Source organism: Macrotis lagotis, chromosome 1, assembly GCF_037893015.1.
Source record: "Macrotis lagotis isolate mMagLag1 chromosome 1, bilby.v1.9.chrom.fasta, whole genome shotgun sequence".
Classification (NCBI taxonomy): domain Eukaryota; kingdom Metazoa; phylum Chordata; class Mammalia; order Peramelemorphia; family Peramelidae; genus Macrotis; species Macrotis lagotis.
The window spans coordinates 573,540,021-573,559,839 of NC_133658.1; the positions used below are offsets into that span (position 1 = coordinate 573,540,021).

The following is a 19,819-nucleotide window of genomic DNA, read 5'->3' on the forward strand; positions in this document are numbered from 1 at the left end:
CATCTGAATCTCAGTCAACAACAGTGTTGTGAAACAATTCTTTCTGTTCATTATTTAATGGTTACCATAATGCACTATGTCTGTAGCATCATAATTTGGTCAATGAAACTTTGGCACAAGATAGAAGAAATCTAATATAATGATGAGCATGCTTGACCTGAGGATAAACCTGAGTTCAAATCCCATTTCTATCACTTATAAGCTGTGCAACCAATGGGCAGGGTTGCTTAACTTCTCTAAGCCTCAGTTCCTTCATCTGTAAGATAACTACATAAATAACTTATTAAGAGGCAGCTAGGTGGTGCAGTGGATGGAGCTCTAACTCTGGAGTCAGGAGGACCTGAATTCAAATCCAGCCTAAGATTCTTGCTAGCTGTGTAATTTTGGCAAGTCACTTAAGCCCAAGTGTCTCCACTAATTATTTATTAATAGAAATAATGTATTCTATATTACTTCTTAATCACCTATTATGTGCCAGACATATGTGAGGATTTAAGAAAAAGGAAACACACAATTCTTGTTCCGAGTCTGATGGGGAAGAAAATAAGCAAACAATTCTATAAAAATAAACTATATAGAGGGTAAACTGGAGAGAGTCTCAAAAGGAAGGCACTAGGGATTAAGAATAGCTTGGTAAAGTTCCTTGAAGAAGATGGGATTTTAATTTTTTTTAAGGTTGATAGGCATTGTTTATTGAAAAGTGATATTAGTGTTTACAGTTTCATATACATAGAGGTAGCTGCAACAAAAATATATCTTCCCAATGATAAATAGCAGCAACTAAACTACGGCCGAGTAGAAAACCAAGATGAACACATATTTACTGGCATTGTAAAAAAGGTTTTCATAAATGCAAAATAATCAAGAATCACAAAAAATACAGTTTTCTGATGATTGTTGTCACAGCATTGTGCATTTGGTCCAATTGTCTCCTTTAAAAGAAAAGATTAAAAACATGCTCTTCAGAGAGCTATAAAAGACAGTGATAAGGTTCTTTGGATTAGTCATTAAAGAGATTAAGTAGAGGAAGTATTCATATACACACACACATATGAGAAGGAAAGAATCATGGAATTCTAATGTTGAAAGAGATCTTATAGAACATCTAATTCACTTTCCTCAAGGTGATTAAGTGACTTGATCAATGTTTCATAGTCAGCCACTAACCAGTGGCAGAACTGGGTCCAAAAATCTACCTGGTGCATGTATGAGAATTAATCATCAACTATATTCAAATCCGGGTAGTATGGAAATTAAATTTATAAACATAATAGGAATTTTTAAAAAGTTATCCTTCTAGGATTTTTTTTCCATAAAAAAAGTTGCTGAGTAAAGAGACCTAAGTCACCAGTCACTTAGCTATTGGTAGTTTGACAGTTCTAGTCAGGCAGGCAACAATGCTAATGATGAAAATAGAAGGATGGTGAAGGTCAGGCTGAGGACCATTTACTACAAACTTTTTTTTTTTAGGTTTTTGCAAGGCAAACGGGGTTAAGTGGCTTGCCCAAGGCCACACAGCTAGGTAATTATTAAGTGTCTGAGACCAGATTTGAACCCAGGTACTCCTGACTCCAAGGCCGGTGCTTTATCCACTACACCACCTAGCCGCCCCTACTACAAACTTCTATTGGAAAAGGTGAACACTAAATCTGGACAGCTGATGTGTACTTGGTTACAACACTTGTATGCCCAAGTCATCACATAATTAGAAGGGGCCCCAGAGAAGCTGAACAAGTCTAGGATGGGGCTCTTGAGATTCCTCAAACTCCTGAGAAGGAAAAATTCCATCCCTGCCTCTGCATAACAAAATAAAAGGGACAGAAAGTTGGAATATGCCTCCAAAACTATGTAATTGTGGACTCAGCCTGTCATCTTTTGACTGTGGGATTCTTAAGGAAGATGGAAGAGAACAAGGAAAGGAAATCCATACTTTCTATGGATTTCCAAGAATTGGCACAAGATGGGATTTTAGCTCTGATGAGGAAAACCAGGAAACAAGGAGGTGGAAATGAGGAAGTAATGCCAGGCAGGAAGGATGACTACTAATCAGGAGATGGAGTAGCTAGTGTCAAAGATAGCAAGGATAACTGTCACTGAATCATGGGGTATGCAGTGGAGTAAGGTATAAGAAGACTAAATGGTCATAAGGGACTTTAAAAACTCAAAGGGTTTCATCTTTAACCCTGGAGGTAATTGGGAGCCACTGGACCTTCCTGAATTTGGGTAACATAGCAATCTGGGAGACTAATATGACAGCTGAGGAGGAAACAGATTTCAATGGGGAAAGAGATGACAGGCAGGCAGAACAACAGATGGACAGAACTTAAAAACTGATTAGACCTGGGAGGAAAGAGAATGAGGAGTTGAGAATAATAACCAAATTTATAAGCTTGAGTGGTTGTGAGAATGGTGATACCCTTGGCAGGAGCAGGGAAATTTAGGAAGGGTGGAAGATCCTAAGAGAAATAAAAAAATCCATTATGAACATGTTGAGTTTTAAGATGTGGAACATTCAGATTACAATGTCCCAAGGACAATCAAATAAAAAATAATTATAAAACACTTGGGACCTTTAAAGCTACTAAGTAAATGTTAGTTCTCATTTTCCTCATCCACGGACATTAGACAGGTAAATGGACGAGTAGGGTACAGAAGACTGCATTGACTTCAAAGACTGTTCTGTAATACAAGACATTGTAGAGATTTATGACCTTTCAGGTAGACTGTGCCAAGTCTTCATTTATAAACTCCAAGAAGTCTTAAGTTGGCAACATCTTTTTTAACCTTTATCAAATTTCTTTGCATGCAAAGTAAAAACTTGTGAACACTTCAAAAGATTTGATTTTATTGCTGTAGGTTCATTGAAGCAGATCATGTTATCCTCAGTAGACAGTCTTTATTATTGTGTAGCTTCCACTCCATTCCTCAAATACTCATATTACAGGTTTTTGTTCAGTTTTATCTGATTCTTTGTGACCCTATTTGGGTTTTCTTGGCAAAACATAGTGGTTTGCCATTTCCTTCTCCAGTTCATATTACAGATGAGGAAACTGAGGCAGAGACAAGCGACCTACTCAGGGTCACACAATTACTAAGACTGAGGTTTGATTTTAACTTAGGTTTTCCTGACTCCAGGCCTGGCGTTCACTCCACTGTACCCACCTAGTTGCCTATCTTCTCTCTTTGACCAGAAAATAACTCTGTGAACATACCCAATTTAACTTGGGCTGACTCATGTTTTCCCTAGCGGATACTCAAAATGCTTAGGATCTCCGAGTTGTTCTCTATCAGCGTAGCTAGAATTCATATTTACACAGGAAGGAGGAAAAGCAGACAAATGTTTTTAAATGCTTAATAAGTCTGCTCTATCTAAAAAGTCAATCTTCTGATCCTATCAGTTCAGCATGATCTTCTCCTCCTCTTCCATCCCTTCCCATCCTCTCCTTTCATCTTTCCCTTCCATTCTCTCCCTCTTCCCCTGCCCTCCCCTCATTTTGTCTTAGCTTTTCATTGATAAGACCCTTTTGATGGATAGGACTGTAGTATTTCCCTTTAGAACCTATTGCCACTGCAGGTGGTCAGGAAACAGCAGTGGTCCTGAGTCAGTTATTGTACCACAGGCTGATAATCCTGAGAAGACCCTACTTGCAAGGCAGGGTCTTAGTAGGTTCATAGTTTAATTTAGTTGGAAATTAGACTGGAGTTGCAAGAACAGGAGGGTAACTGCAGCGTAATGAGGTTTGGGAGATGTGACCATTGTTGAAAATGCTTAGGGGAGGGGAGATGGTTAGGAAGGGATGTTTCAGAGGAAGAGAAATATAAGGGAATTGGGAATAGAAAAGTAGTAGAAACTAGAGGGGTAGAGGGATAGAGAGATGGGTCTGGAGTCAGAGAAGACTCATCTTCCTGAGCTGTGTGACCCCAGGCAAGTCACTTAACCCTGTTTAACTCAGTTTCTACAACTCCAAAATGAGTTGAAGGAAATGACAAACCACTCCAGTATCTTTGCAAAGAAAACCCCAAACAATATCATGAAGTCAGACATGGCTGAATAACAAAAGACTAGGAATAGCTGAGGAAAACAAGATCTCCAAGTTTTCTCCTTCTCATGCATGGCAGACCCCTTACCTATGGACTAACTAGATGTCAGGCCCTTCTGGACTCTACCCGAGAATTTCTCCGTATCACTGAATGAACTAAGCATACAAAGAGCTACCTCTGTTGATAATTAGATTTCATATGAATGTTATTCAAAGTACTTCCTAAGATGCCTTTGTCAGGAATGATAAAATTTTACTTCTATATTTCACTTAACAGCTTACAAAGAAAGTAGGTAGTATGATTAACAATATTCCCATTGTACAGATTGGGAAACTGAGACTCAGATTAATTGCTTTACCCAAAGCCACAATAGTCCTATTTTGTAGCAGCTAAGGGTACCTTAGTTGATGAATATTAAAACTGGAGTCAGGAAGACGAGGGTTCAAAGGTTGCTTAAGATGCAGTGTGACCTTGTACAAGTCACTTAATCTAGTTTCCTCAATTGTAAAAATGGAAATAACAATAGCATATGCTTCTCAGGATTGTTTAAAGGATTAGAATACTTGAAGTTTTTGGTATAGTACCTGGCAGGAGGTTAATACATAAAAGTAAGTTATTATTGTTTGACCCCAGATTCAGTTTTTTGCCATTCACTGCCAGCCCAGGCCTAGGGCAGTTTTCCTAGACAGATGTGGCAAAGAATTATGCAGATGACTTCAAAACATAGCCAGAAGGGGAAAGGAATGGATATAGATGTGAATTATAGGCATATGCCAGGAAATTCTAAATTTATTTTAGGAACTAATTATCATGCAATTTATCCCTGCAATGGTTTCTAGGGAAACCACCATCTCTGCTACCACTTCATAAGAATATAGGTGCAAGGAGGGATGTTCTGCAACGTAAATATTCTAGGCCAAGGTTTAGAAAGAACCTGGCCAATTGAATGAAACCCAGACAGATGGCAAATGCAAAAAGGATAAAGATGTAACAGATGCTTTTGAAATATAATTTTGCTATAAGGGTGAGAGATATGGCCTTAATGAAAAGAATAACACTCTCTAGCTGGATGACCTAGGGCAAGTCACTTGGTCTATGAACCTGTTTCCTCATCTGTCCAGTGAAGATAGTACTTTCACTTCCTCAAAGAGCTGAGGAAAGTGTTTGTATACTTTACAGTGTCATTCACATTATTATTCCTTGTTACATAACTGACAACTATAGTCATCCCTCAATTATCTATGAGGATTGTCCATGGTAATGGACAGCTTGCCTTCTTCTAAACCACTTTGCTTCATTGCCAATTTGTGTTTGTGTTTAGCATTAGTGACATGGTAACCAAATTTGCTATCATTGTAATTCAGTCATGTTTTCAGTCATGTTCATCTCTTCAAGACCCCATTTGGAGTTTTCTTGGCAAAGATACTAGAGTAATTTGTCATTTCTTTCTTCAGCTTATTTTTTAGATGAAGAAACTGAGGCAAAAAGGGTTAAATGACTCGTCCAGGGTTACACAAGTGTCTGAGGCTGAATTTGAATTCATGAAGATGAATCTGATTCCAAGCCTAGTGCCCTATCCAGAGTGCCACCTAGTTGCTTAAATCAGATACTATTAAAGTATAAAATTAAGTCAAAATGTAGATTGCAGAGATCCTTCTGTAATGGTTCAGTGATTCCCATTTCTTTTTTGAGTTTGACACTACTGGTCTAGAAAACTAGACTGAGAGTCAACAGACCTAGCTGCCAATTGTGCCACTAAATTAGCTGAATAACCTTGGTCAACTCATCCCCCCCCCCCCCCCAGTCTCATTTCTTCAACTGCCAAAGCAATGGGCTGGACTTGATGATCTTCAAGTTTCCTTTTCATTCTAATTATAGAATCCTAGAATTTCATTCTAATTCTGAAATTTTATTCTAATTCTAGAATTCTAAAAACATCAAGGAAAAAATGAGTTAACTGCTATTAGAAAAAAAATTTCCAATGTCATGCTTATTTTATCCAATTTTTAAAATGTCACAACACTCTTGAGTTTTAAAATGGTATCTTGTCTTTTGAGTTACACCATCCTCTAATACATAGCTATTTTTACTAGTAGGAAATAAATAGCAAACATTTGTTTCTTCAGTGTTTCCCTGGCTCTATAATCAAGACCTCTTTCACCTTTGTAACTGTTGAATATTTAAAAATGGCTTAGTCTCATAATTGCCTCACTCTTTGTATCCAACTCTGAAAACAACCTCAGGCCCATACAGATGTCCTTGGACCTACTAGAAAAGGCTCAGTGGGTTTGTGACACTCAAAGGAGCTGGTCTTTCCTTTCTGGTTTGTTTTACTAGGGATGCTCTCTGTGTATTTGTTAGGCAAGTCTGTTCCCAGAGCCTAGACGTATGATGTAACTCGAGTATTGTGTTCATTATGCCCATTAAATGCAAGACACTGTGCTAAGGGGGAGGGGAAAGAAATCACATATAATGTTTTTCTTGTCTAATAGTACAAGTTGCTTGAGTTGGGAGGTTGGGGGGAGGGCAGAAGAAAAGAGTTGAAAAGATGAGTGTATGACCAGAATGGCTAAATTCAATCAATCTAGAAGTCAATTGGCACAGTGGATAAAGCACTGAGCATGGAGTCAGGGAAGATCTGAGTTCAAAATGAGCTTCATAGATTTACTTACAATCCAGGACAAGTCATTCAACTTGTTTGCCTCAGTTTCCTCAATAGTAAAAATGGAACTAATAGGAGCACCAACCTTCACAGAGTTATGAAGATAATTGAATGAAATAATTGAAAAAAAGTGCTTAGACCCAGGTTTAGTGTTTAGTAGGTACTATATATTCCCTTTTCTTTCCCCTTTCATTCTATAATTACTTGCAGACTTCCTTCTGGATTTAACTCTCATTTGTAGGAACTCTTAAAAAAAGTTTCATTCCTTTATTAGTCTGTTTCTTATGTCAATTTTTAACCATATACACACCCTCACTCTGCATGTATTCTTTGTATTAAAAAAGATAATTAAGTAAAAAACAGAAAGCTATGTGATGCAGTGGGTAGAGTGTAGGATCTGGAGTCAGGATGATCTGAGTTCCAATCCAACTCAAGACACTTCTTAACTGTGACCCTGGGCAAGTCACTTAACCTTGTTTGCCTCAGTTTCCTCATTTGTAAAGAGAAGGAAATGACAAACCACTCCAGTAGCTTTGCTAAGTAAAACCCATTTAGTGTCATGAAGGGCCATATATTTCATTTTACAGATGAGCAACTCCTGCCCAGAGGTGATAAGCTGAGTCACAGATGGATTAAAAGAGGTCTGCTTAGACTATCTGCTATTCATTCTTTAAAAATGATAGTATACATTAATGGAAGGAACCAGAGGCTGCAAAATCTATAAACTTCAATTTTATATTCCCTTCTGTTGCAAACTAGTGCGGATCTCTTTAAAATAGGGATTGTGGGCAAAAACTACTGAGATGACTGAAAAACAGTTTGGCAGTTGGTATAGAACATCAAAATATGGAACAAAATGGGTACATGATATAACATATAAACATAAAAGGTGATAAGGTAAGCAGATTAGGAGAGCAAAGAATATTGATGGAGAATTTATGACCAAATGTTAGATGGCGTTAAATGACTTGTCCAAGGTTACACAGCTTGTACATCTCAGGTGTCTGAGGTCACATTTGAACTCAGGTCCTCTGGACTCCAGGGTCAATATTCAAACCTCTGTGCACGTAATTCCCCCCCCCCACACACAATTTTGATTACTTTAAATGTAAAAAGTTTCACACAAACTAAAACAATGCAATCAAGAAAACAGACAGCTGGGAAACAATTTTTACAGCCAGTTTTTCTGATAATGATCTCATTTCTCAAATATGTAGAGAACTAATTCACATCTGTAAGAAAACAAGGTATTTCCCAATTAATGGTCAAAGGATATGAATAGGAATTTTTCAGATGAAGAAATCAGTTATCTTTAGTCAAATGAAAAAATTGGCTTAAGTCTCATACATTAGACTACTTATTAGACAAATGCAAATTAAGACAACTGAGTTACCACCTTACAACTATCAGACTAGCTAATATGAGAGAAAAGGAAAATAATGTTGGAGAGAAAGTGGGGAAAATGGTACACTAATGCACAGTTGGTAGAGTTGTGAACTACTCCAACTCTTCTGAAGAACAACTTAGAAGTATGGCCAAAGGGCTATAAAACTGTGCATACCTTTTATCCTGCAATACCATTGCTAGGTCTATAACCCAGAAATTTTTAAAAAATGGCTGGGGGTGGTGGTGGAAGGAGGACATAGTTGTACAGATTTTTTTGTAGTGGCAAAGAATTGGAAATTGAAGGGATATTCATCATTTGGGGAATGTGTGAACAAATAAGTAGTAGTATATAACTGTAATGGAATACTGTTGTTCTATAAGAAATGGTGAATAGAATGATTTCAGAAAAATCCAGAAATACTTACATGAACTGATAAAAAGTTTAAGTGAGCAGAGCCTGGAGAACATTGTATACAGTAACATGTATGATGATCTACTGTTAATAACAACTTAGCTACTCTCAGCAACACAAAGATCCAAGAAAATCCCCCAGAGATGGGGTGGCTAGGTGGCGCAGTGGATAGAGTACTGGCCCTGGAGTCAGGAGTAGCTGAGTTCAAATCCAGCCTCAGACACTTAATAATTACCTAGCTGTGTTGCCTTGGGTAAGCCACTTAACCCCATTGCCTTGCAAAAAAAAAAAATCTCCCAGAGAAAAAAATGCTATCCACACCCCCAGAAAAAGAACTGGTGGATTCTGAATGCTGATCAAAGCATACTATTTTTCAGCTATTTTTTTCGAAGTGATTATTTTTTTTCCTATGGGTCTTTCTTGTCTTTCACAATACAGTTAATATGGTGTTTCACATGATTTCACATGAATAACATATCAAATTGCTTACTATTTCAGGGAAGCAAGAAGTGATGGAGGAAATTTTAAACTCAAAACTTTTAAAAAATATCAAAAGTTGCCTTTACATGGAACTGGGAAAAAAATAAAGTATTTTTTAAAAAAAAGTAGTAACTGTGCGAAGGAACATGGCTTTGCCTTTGCCAGGACTAGACTGTAGCTGTCAATTTGAGAAGTCATTAATTTCCTGGACAACTTTTGTTACTTTTAAGATGAGGGGAACAAAATAGATCATATTTATTCCATTATAGCCCTTATATTCTAGGATCCTGTTAGGTGACTTTACCTCTGGAATGGTTTGTAAAATGTGTAGGTGATGCTAGACCCCCTTTTTTAAGAGGTGAGGCAAGTGAGGCAAGTGGGATGCTGTGAAGGTACTAGAGGTTGGATGACCACTTGTCAGGAACATTTTAGAAGAAGCTATGTTCCAAGGAAAAACTGGACTCAACAACCATGGAGAGCATTTACAATTCTAGGATTCTGCAATACAGCTAAATATTTGTTGTGAAGTCTGTAGTCAAGAAGTCTCTAGGGAAGGCCTTTTTGAAAGCAGTTAAGAGAAAGAAATGTCTATTTCTGTAAAGGGTAAACTGTAAGGTGTCCATTATTGGCTGGGTCAAAGTGAAACCTGTTATAATAAGGAAGACTCCTAAAAGAGGGAAAAGAAACCTAGCAGGGCAGTTACTAGTGTGGAGTAGGAGGATCTAGAGGGACAATCAGGTTCTAGGCAGGGGAAAAACTTTAGTTGTAGAGGTAACAGCTCCTCATTCAAACAAAGAAGGGTATAATTTCAACCAAAGGCCACCAAATTCTTGACCTATCATCTCTAATATCCTGAAAGAGATGTGGTTTTCCTCCATCTCATTTCAGTCATCCATGAAATTAATGAGTTGTGTTTTTAATCTGTATTTGGACATGAGCTATTCAGTAGTAAAGGTTCTATTATCTTCTTTCCATTCAACTTCTGGAACTTGCATAATGTCACTCACTTTCAGGCTACTAAAATGATTTGCAAGTATGCTGAAAATTACTACAAATCCAGTCTGCTCATAGAAGACTTGAAATGGTTTGGGATGGAGGTTAGAGGTAAATAACAAAAGTGTTACAGATTAGACTCACTTTCAAAAGGAAAATGTAGCCACTGAGTTTTATGCATTGAACTCTAATTTTATAAAGAACTGTGAAAAAAGTGGATTTTTAAATTAGTTGTAAAAAATGAAAAGGCACTTTTTCTTTTTTTTTTTTAGATTTTTTTTTTTGCAAGGCAAACGGGGTTAAGTGGCTTGCCCAAGGCCACACAGCTAGGTAATTATTAAGTGTCTGAGACCAGATTTGAACCCAGGGTACTCCTGACTCCAAGGCTGGTGCTTTATCCACTACGCCACCTAGCTGCCCCACTTTTTCTTTAATGTGTCAAGTCACAGTTCAATAAAATACTATCATTTTTTGGCAAATACAAGCAACCTTTCTAGCAAAACATCTTTGAACAAACAATATTATTGGATAATTCAATTCAAATAGCAAGTTAGTAATACAAGAAATTTGTGATTTTGTATTATAAAAAGAAATAAAGAAAACAAACATACCAGTTCCACAGGATTGAAAATATTTCTGGCAATATAAAAAAAGGAACCATTAACCAACATTAAGAACATATCCTGTCATAGATTTTGATGCCTCACTTTTGATATGAATGTTAAGACTCAGTTGTTGAACCATTACTTTGATTAGCTTCATCCCTTATAGACTTATAACTGATAATAAAAGGAATTCTCTTTATCCCATTACTAAAAATTTCAAAAGCGGTTAAGTGAATCGATCATGAAGTACAATACATTTAAGGCAGAATGTTTTTGCAAAAGAGTCACTGGTAGCCTAGATTTTTTACACAAAAGTTCAAGTATTTGTTAATGTGGAAAATGCCTTCTAGTGGATGGCTACTCCAACAAGTGCATTCTGGAAGATTTGCATTTTTTCATTAATCATGCCAATCATATGCAGCTTGTAAAAAGATTTTTATTTTTTAGGGTTTTTTTTGCAAGGCAAATGAGGTTAAGTGGCTTGCCCAAGGCCACACAACTAAAAAGATTTTTGAGACAGAAGAAAATTTAGTAATTTTGAATATCACTTTCATGAATCAAGTTCTGCAATGCAGAACATATATAATGCCAACAAATAAAATAATCCCAGCTTTCTCCCAGTTTCTTCTGTCTGAAATTCATCAGACAATATGGTCACCTAGTTCAGTGTTTCTGAAGTCAATTATATTGGACACTAAAAATACCTAAATTCCACTGGATGACTCCTTCCCTGAAAGCTCAAGAGCTCGAAGGAAAGGAATCATAAATGAAAAGAAGAAAGCCAACATGGGAGGGAAATAAAGCAAAGGGAATAACAGAAGTAAATTAATTTTAATAATAGTCCTTGCTACCAAGAGTTCTGTGAACAGGTAAAAATTTGCCAAATTCTAGGATGATGGTAAATAAATCAATGATTGGAAACACCTTGGAATATAGGTCATTACCAATTTGGATTGGAATCTCTAACCTATTCTGTTCTTGACCTCTTTGCCCTTTCCCCTATCAAAAGAAACGCTGAGATTGCAGTTCTTTTATCTCTTGATTTGGTTACCAGCAGTCAAAAATATATGTTGAAAGAATTCTCTTGAGTTTGAGGGATTATATTCATGAAATCCCAGTGTGCATTCCTAAAAGTTTTATAATGCATTTTAGAGAAATGTGTCAAAAAAATCTTGACTAAGGGAAAATACACAGAAGTGGAAAGGTTGTTCTTAGGTTTGCAATCAGGTCAGGTTGGTTCCCATTCAATTACATGATACAAATAATTTTACCATGATTTTTTTAAGAGACGAATAATATTAGGAGGAACTGTTTTCCCCTTATTTAAAAGTATTTGAATCCAAGCTGTGGTTACTTAAAAACAAGCTTCTCCCCATCCTCCACTCCCAGAGATTCTGGAAGACTTTACTTTTTGTCCTACTCCAACTTATTCACTTAGTGGTGAATCTGGCAAGTCCCCAATTACCCCAGGCATTTTCCCAAAAGCAAAAAAATGTCCTAAATGAAAATTGATGCTCAAAATAATATTTTATTAGCTTTTGGATTGAATAATGTCCTTAAGAGAAGGGCCCACATCTAGCTAAGATTATATTAAACTTTATGGAACCCAATGCAGTGAGTGGTTCAATGCATATCTAATAAAACTGATCATTAATTGTAAAGCATCTCAGGCTACAATTCTTAGTAATTATGGACTAAGGAGAAACAGGAAAAGAATAAGACATATACATATACTTGTATATTATAAACCATTTTATACTCCTTTTTGATTATAGCATTTACAAAGGGAACTAATGTAAGATTGCAATTTTTCCATTAATAAAAGAAATTTTTTTTTTTACGATTTCAAATTATAAATGTTAAGTTACTGGGAACATCTATCAATTTTGACTAATAATAGAGACTTGTCCTATCAGATTACTTATCCATTAGTTTAAGTTCAAGGTACTTGTGATTGCAGGTAGTCTTTTTACTTCCTCAAACTCTAGCAGTGAGGTGTCTAAGGAGGTCTTAAACAAGTAAACCCTATTTCTCATGGAATGGTTTCTCAATAGGGCTGTCTTATTTGTTTACACTAACAGTGTCTGAATATATCACTATATTTAAATTACTATGATATTATATGATTTTATAACAGTACTTTGCCTAAAATAGAATAGTACTGGGATGGTCCAGAGGTATATGAACCCTGATTATTAAGACACACTGAATGAAATCAACTTGCAGTTTTCATGGCTATTTTGGACTACAAATATAATAGAAATAATCAATTTGGTTTAATTGGAGAGAAAGGCAATCTAAAGCAAATTTAACATTTCAAAATAAAGAGTTTTATTGTTTAAGCATATATAACACAGCCAAAAGAAGTACTACTTGCTATTTAAAAACAGGTGTCAAATTGTGAGTAGTGCATTTTTGTAAAATGGCTAATGCTAAAGTGCTTTAAAAACAAGTTTTCCTTAAATAGGTCAAACCTTGCATAGCCTCAAAATTTGCACAAAAGATAAATAAACTTCAGCCCAACTCTACCTTAATGACTACAAATTCCAAACTAATGAGGTCTTGCTCCCTCACCAAAGCAGCATTCCAACTGTCAGGCAAATCCAACTTCCCATTGACTTTTATTACCATATCAGAGATGTGACAAATCCCTTAAAATCCACCAAACTAAATGCTGATGATAAAAGTTAAGATACACATTCATTTAACAATATAGTATTAGAAACAGCATTCATTTAACTCACTATGGCCTTTGCTCACCTCTGTCCTTCACCTCCAAAATTCCCTTTTCTCTTATCAATGAATTCATAATATCTAACAGAGCAGAGGTGGGCACACAATGTGACAATTCCCTAGTGGACAAGAACTGTTATTCAATTATAGGTGTACTACAACCAAAATTTGGCAATTCAAAAGAAGTGAATGTTCAAGTTCCCTATGTGAGCAATTCTGGAAGTTTGAAATTTTATAGAAAAATTACTAAGAATAAATAATGGCTCTATGTTCTATGGTGCACATAAAATTAAGTATAAGCTATTAGACCTAGTTCCTCTCCTAGAATTCAGTCAAGGCTGTCAGTGTGACTCCAAAAAAGTAGGAAGACAAAATTATTATTAAATGTCTTGACTACCCCTATAACAGAAGTCAAATTAAGGAAAAACAGGGAAAAGGTTCAGAACTGGTTCAGTAAAGCTGTGAGAATTTAACTTAGACTTTCCAGAATATATCTAAGAACATACAAAGTAACATTTTCATAAATGCATTCTAAAATTTTGCAACAATCTGGTAAATTGCACACAAAAGGCTTTAACTTATGACAATAGCTAAACTTTACAGGATTAGAGATTTATTTCAACATAAAAATGTGTAGTTTAAAAGCAAAAAACAAAAATAGTTTAAATAATAGAACTATTGAAATTAAAGAGACACTCATTTCACCATAGAATGGACTCCAGATATTATTGAGGGATTGATTATTTGGACTCTGGTCTCCACTTCCTTTGTATCCTCCCCTGGTAAGTGCTTTGCCCAGAGGATCAATTACTAGTACATATGCTAGAAGGAAGACACTGAAAAGATCAAACTATTAATTCATGTAAAAAAGTTTTATCTAAGAAAACAATCTCAAAACATCATTTTTCAGCCATCTGTTGATTCCATTTACCAAAGATAATTGATTATAAACTGGCCATATAAGTTATATGTACATTAGAGTACTTCCAAATTCATAAAGAACCACATCACTTTTTTGTTCAAACCCACTTTTGCCATAGATCTGTATGATAAACAGGAAAGTCAATTTTCTGGTTGTGCCTATTCACACCTGAAAAAATTTATATCACTGGTCTCACCTTCTTAGAAGAGATGTGAATCCATGCAAGCTACTACAACTGCATTAAGCATCAAAGAATATATATAGGAATCTGTGTCATTTTCACCTATAAGGTAATTCGGAAGGAAGCAAAGTCTAATGTAAGGGGAATAGAACTTGGTCCCCATTAATTTAAAAACTTACTATCAAATATTCTATTTCAATGGGACAAAGGTCATGGTAAGATACCAAAGTCCAGAAAATGAATGCTTTGGGCTTCTTATCCAACCAAGAACCTTTAATTGCTTTTAAATTTCATTTTGAGCACTCACCAGCAATTCATTCTGATTCAATAACAGATGCATTCTTTTTTCTATCCCATTTGCATTACTTTAACCAGTATTTTATACCAAAAGCACACTGCAACTCTAATGCTCTCCAGTAAACTTTCCAATAGAAAAAAAGTGCATATAATAATTATAATATTTGGTATAAAATTGCCTAGAGCTAGAGGCAGCAAGGTTAGTGGAAAAAACACTGAATTGGGTGTTAGAAGTCCTGGCTTCTAGTACTTGGCTCTGTCATGCCAGTCTCTTAATGCCCAAGTAGGAATATTCAATCCTCCTTTGCAGAACTGTGGAAGAATTAAATGCAATTTACTATTACTATTACTCCATGACATAGTGCACTAAACATACAACCTCCTAAGGTTGTAACATTTATCTTAAGTTTTCCTTTAAAAAAATACAATTAAGGTAAGAATCTAGCACAGGAAATAATTAAAAAAGGCCATTTTAATTTGGTCTTATGAAGAAGGGTCTCAATCTTCCTCAATCAATTTTGCTCTCTCATTTTGCAGCAGAAGAAAAATGTAATTGCAACTTTTCCTATCCTGATTTTTCCATATAGGAAACTAGTATGCTCCCCCTTAAGGAGGCAAAGTAATTTATGTACTAGGAATCTTTCTTGCTTAAAAAAAGAAATGGGAAAAAATGGAAGGCAGTTAGGAGCTTAGATTATGATTAGGAATTTATTTGCTTTACTACCACTGCTGAAAGCATATTGTAATAAGGGTTTTTGCATAGAATACATAAGGCTACAGGCTGTGGTAGCACCAAGTATGGGATAAGCTGCCCTGTAATCTTGTCAAGCCAAAGGCACTATATAACAGTCATGACAGAAGTAGAAATAAGAAGAAAGGAGAGTAACAGCAGGAATCTAATAAGGAAGCAGAAATATAAGTTCTCAAAGCCAAGACAGGAAGACATACAGCCTTCAAACTTTCACCACAGTTTGAAGATACCAAAGAATAGAAGTAGGTCCTATAAAAATCATTGTAGTACAGTGGGATGGAATACAAAGATGACTCAATAACACTGAGTTTTTCCTTCTATTTCCACCTTAACATCCCCCTCAAGATTATATCAGTCCTAGTTTATCGTGTTAGTGGCACCTCAGAATAAACCGCTTTGCTATAGACCATTTCTCACATATGAAAAGAAGCAATCTACTGATCACAATGTCTTTATAACAGATCTGAAATGGCAGTACTGTGCAAATTATAAATTTAAAAAATCCACACATGGAATGAGATTAATTCTTGAACAGATTGGCACAATACAAAGTGTGTCCAGATCATCTCCAGTTGAGCCATGAGCACACAAGATGAAAATGAGGTTATGAATCTCAAATTCTCAAAATCTCTTACTGCTTTTTCAACAACTTCAAGTTATAGCATTGGTTTTTCTAACCACTTCCATCCAGTCTTCATGTTTTATTAACACTTCTCTATTTCATCCAAGAAGAACCTTCTGCATCCTGTGGGCAGCCACACTCGCCTCATCTTCTGAGTCCGACTCACTCTGGGACGTGGAGCTGTAAGACCCTGAGCTGCATGGGGATGAGCACTCTGGAGAACAGAGGTAGTGCATCAGTGGCAGCCGGTACTTCCCACAAAAGTCCACAAATTTGATTTGTCTAACGCAGCAATCAAAGTAGACACCTGCAGGGAGGAATACAAAGCACTCACTGAGTGAATCATGGTTGTCTGGTGGTGCAGGGAGCTGCTTCTGTGAAATATCAGCACCAGAAACATTTTTTTCTTCATCTTTAACTGAAAACAAGGTTAAACCAAACTTTTAATAAGTACAGCATATGTACTTTATATGTACAGGATCCTAGTCGAGGGTATGGGGAGGCACACATTTTAGCTGTTCCTCCTCTTATGGATGATGGGATTAGCTAGCATTTATAGAATGTAATAAGTTTTGTAAGGTGCTTTTATATGTTATCTCATCTGATCCTCAATACCACGAAGAGAGACTGTTGCAATTTAATCTGTGTAGCATTCTTGTAGTTACCAGTTACTGAAGGGAAAAAATATGGTTCAGATCTGGAACAGCTTGAGGTTTCCCTACCTTCCCCCCACCCTATCTACCTTTATTCCACCCCATCCCCACCAATGCTTCTTCTTTTTATTCCTGCCTTCTTATGCTTTTCTGGTGTTTTGGAGATGAAATGATCATGTAGAATGACCAAAGGCTAAGTGGACAACTTAGATGATATACTGATATCCCTAAAATATCAAAAGGCAGAGGAAAGTCTTTGGTGCAATCCACCACAGAGGATTTTGGAAGTATGTGGAGAAGAATCAAACCCAATGAGAAGATATGGAATGGATACAAGATGTACCACTGGGGAGAGTAACCCTACTAATGATGAACTCACATAGTCCCTGAAGTCTGATGGAAGAATGACAATTTACAAATAAAATGTTCTTTGAGGCAGCTTAGGTTCTTTAGGAGTAGTGATAAATCAAAAGCTAGGAGTATATGGAAGATATAACTGTCAACATGACAAATGAGCCGATAAAATGAGTGGGGGAATAAATATATGATCTGAGGATCATATTTTTAAATGTATGTAGTACTTACAATTAAAAAGGAAACCAATTATAATGAAATGAAATGATCAAAATATTAAAATAAAGGCAAATTCACAAATGTCAAGTTAAGAAGAACCTCTATTCTCTACCTTCTTTGAGACTTTCAGATAGTATCCAATACACTCCAATAGTGATTAGCTAGCACATATTCCAAGCAAAGTTTAAGAATAAAGATCTTAAACTACAGAGAGATACTGAAAAGTTCCAAAATATATTAAGGGGATAAAATAGTTCAGTTCAGAAAAAAGACCCAATCTTGCTTGCTGGAAAAGATGAACATGGAAACAATGTCTAATAAACAAAGCAGAAAATCATCTATTTAACAGACATGAAAGACACTTTCATGAAACTGAAGAGAGCTTTGTACACTAAACATAAGAGCATATCAATAATGAGAAACAAGGAGGAAAAACCAACAAACTTACCTCCACATTTTGGATTTGGGCAGTTACTGGCTAAATCCAAGTATCGAACAAGGTTTCCAGGAAGGTCACAAGGAGTGTAGGAAATATTTCGGGTTTTAATGGTTCGGCCAGCTAATTCCAGGAGGGTTGGAGGGTCATAGGTTAAATCTCTGACAAAACGAACAACCAAGGGATTACCTCGTAAACTCAACTCTTGCAAATGAACTAGGCTAAGGATCTCCCGAGGCAGGTATGTCAGTAGATTATTGTGAAGGCTGAGGGAACGAAGGGAATTCAATCTAGAATGAATAAAGTATCAAATTATTGGTAGGAAAAAAACTGTATTAGCAAGTCTTCAATAGGTAAATGAGTAATACAGCTACTTCATATTTATAAAAATCTTTAAATATGCATATGTGCCACTTTTAAGAATATGGAAGATAAGACCAGTGTTATTAAGGATAGGATACTGGTGGAATGGGGGAAATGGGAGTTAACGAAAATAACTCCCACAACAGCAGTAAGAAAAATGTGGTGCAGACCTGGGAAGATGGAAGTAACTCTTGTCCCAGGTAGAGTGATTTAGACTAGCTAAACTCAGGACCTTTGGGCAAAAAGAACATAAAAGCTATTTGGAGGTTCTCCTGAGGGCTTCCTGGTCTTACCTTCTGACCTTATTTCTAGCAGTAGTTTTAATTTGTGTTACTTCCCTGGGCTGCTGCTTAACTGCTCTGAGAACTGCTTCTACCTGAAGGTATCAAAACATAATTTCAGTAAAATTGCTTTTTAGGAGCTGTTGGACTCTGACTGATCCATTGACCTGGTTTGAGGAACTGTGAAAGGTTAGGTAAGTGTATGGTATGAAGGACCATGGGAAAATTTATGTTGGTAGTTCCTTTGTGTAATTAAAAAAATGGCAGCAACACAGTAAGATAGTAAGATAGTAAATATTAGGACAGAAAACAGATCTTTACTAAAACGAATTTACTTTCTGGATCGGGGCAGGGGACCTCTGGCCCACAGGCTAGATTGGTGTGACAATGTCAAGGCAACTGTGGGGACTGGAAATTCAATACATCTAGCAGCTTTATAGGCATGAATTAATTAATGCTTCACTAAATATTACTTAAGGATCATGTTATAAATATCCAACTAGTTCTTGGCAGAAAAAAGGTTTTCCATTCCTGATCTAGATGTTTACAAAAGAAAAAAAAAAGATAATACAACACATATTCCATACCAAGGGTTTCTGTAATCTCATTGCTTCATCAATCTCTGGAAGTTCACAAGAGATAAGGAATCCTAGATGCTTTTGTGTAAATCCAAGTCCCAACGTAAGAAACATAGTTTAAAGAAGAAAGAAAAACCTCAACCAGGAGTTCTGGTTCTCCACTTCATAGTTATTTGATTTTAGGTAAGTTCTTTAACCTCTGAGACAAGTTTAGTTTTCTCCTTTGTAAAGTTTAAATAGTCTCACAACACTCAAATACACATGATAAAATATTTTGGAAGGATTATACAAACATAGGGAAATATTGCCTCAAATTTTATCTTCCATTTCTATTCATCCTCAAACAAGATGAATAATAAAGTTGTTTAGGAAAAAAAATACTTAAAGGATCATGGAATTTAGAGCTAGAAAGAAGTTATCCTTCATTTTATAAATTTGGGAATGAGGTCCAGAGAGATTGACTTGTTCAAGGTCACATAATCAGTAATGTCAGAGATGGACTTCCAACATGGGTCCTCTGTAGTACTGTTAAATTGTAACCTCCTTCCTTAACAGGTATGACCTTAACTGCATATCCTGGAGACATAATTCTTATACATTACTTACTATAAGCAGCATGGGGCCCATACTTACATGAGTAGCCTATTGGTAAAAAAGCAAAAAACAGTCATCTTTTATTAAAGCCAGACATTTGGATATAATGTATCATGCAATACTCACTGGGCTAGTTGAGGAGGTACACTCTGAATTTTGTTGTCACACAGTACCAAATGATTTAAGGAAGGCAGATTTGCTAATTCAGGTGGGATCTCTTTAATGAAATTCCCTCCAAGGTACAAAAATTCTAAGC

At 36.1% G+C, this 19,819-nt stretch overlaps 2 protein-coding genes across 3 annotated transcripts in view; one reads left to right on the forward strand and one right to left on the reverse strand.

Moving 5' to 3' along the window:
• Positions 1-539: 539 nt before the first annotated feature.
• Positions 540-19,819, reverse strand: part of LRRC58 (leucine rich repeat containing 58) — a 37,331-nt gene continuing 18,051 nt past the window's right edge. The window contains exons 2-4 of the mRNA XM_074214597.1: positions 19,690-19,818; positions 17,760-18,037; positions 540-16,392 (exon numbers count right to left, since the gene is read on the reverse strand). Coding sequence (XP_074070698.1) covers positions 16,184-16,392; positions 17,760-18,037; positions 19,690-19,818 — 616 coding nt within the window. The 3' untranslated portion in view covers positions 540-16,183. The remainder of the gene's footprint in view (positions 16,393-17,759; positions 18,038-19,689; position 19,819) is intronic.
• LOC141507179 (V-set domain-containing T-cell activation inhibitor 1-like) overlaps positions 18,485-19,819 on the forward strand; it is a 106,720-nt gene continuing 105,385 nt past the window's right edge. For both annotated transcript variants that reach the window (XR_012474097.1, XM_074214599.1), the window contains exon 1: positions 18,485-18,585. The gene's annotated coding sequence lies outside the window, so the exon portion shown is untranslated. The remainder of the gene's footprint in view (positions 18,586-19,819) is intronic.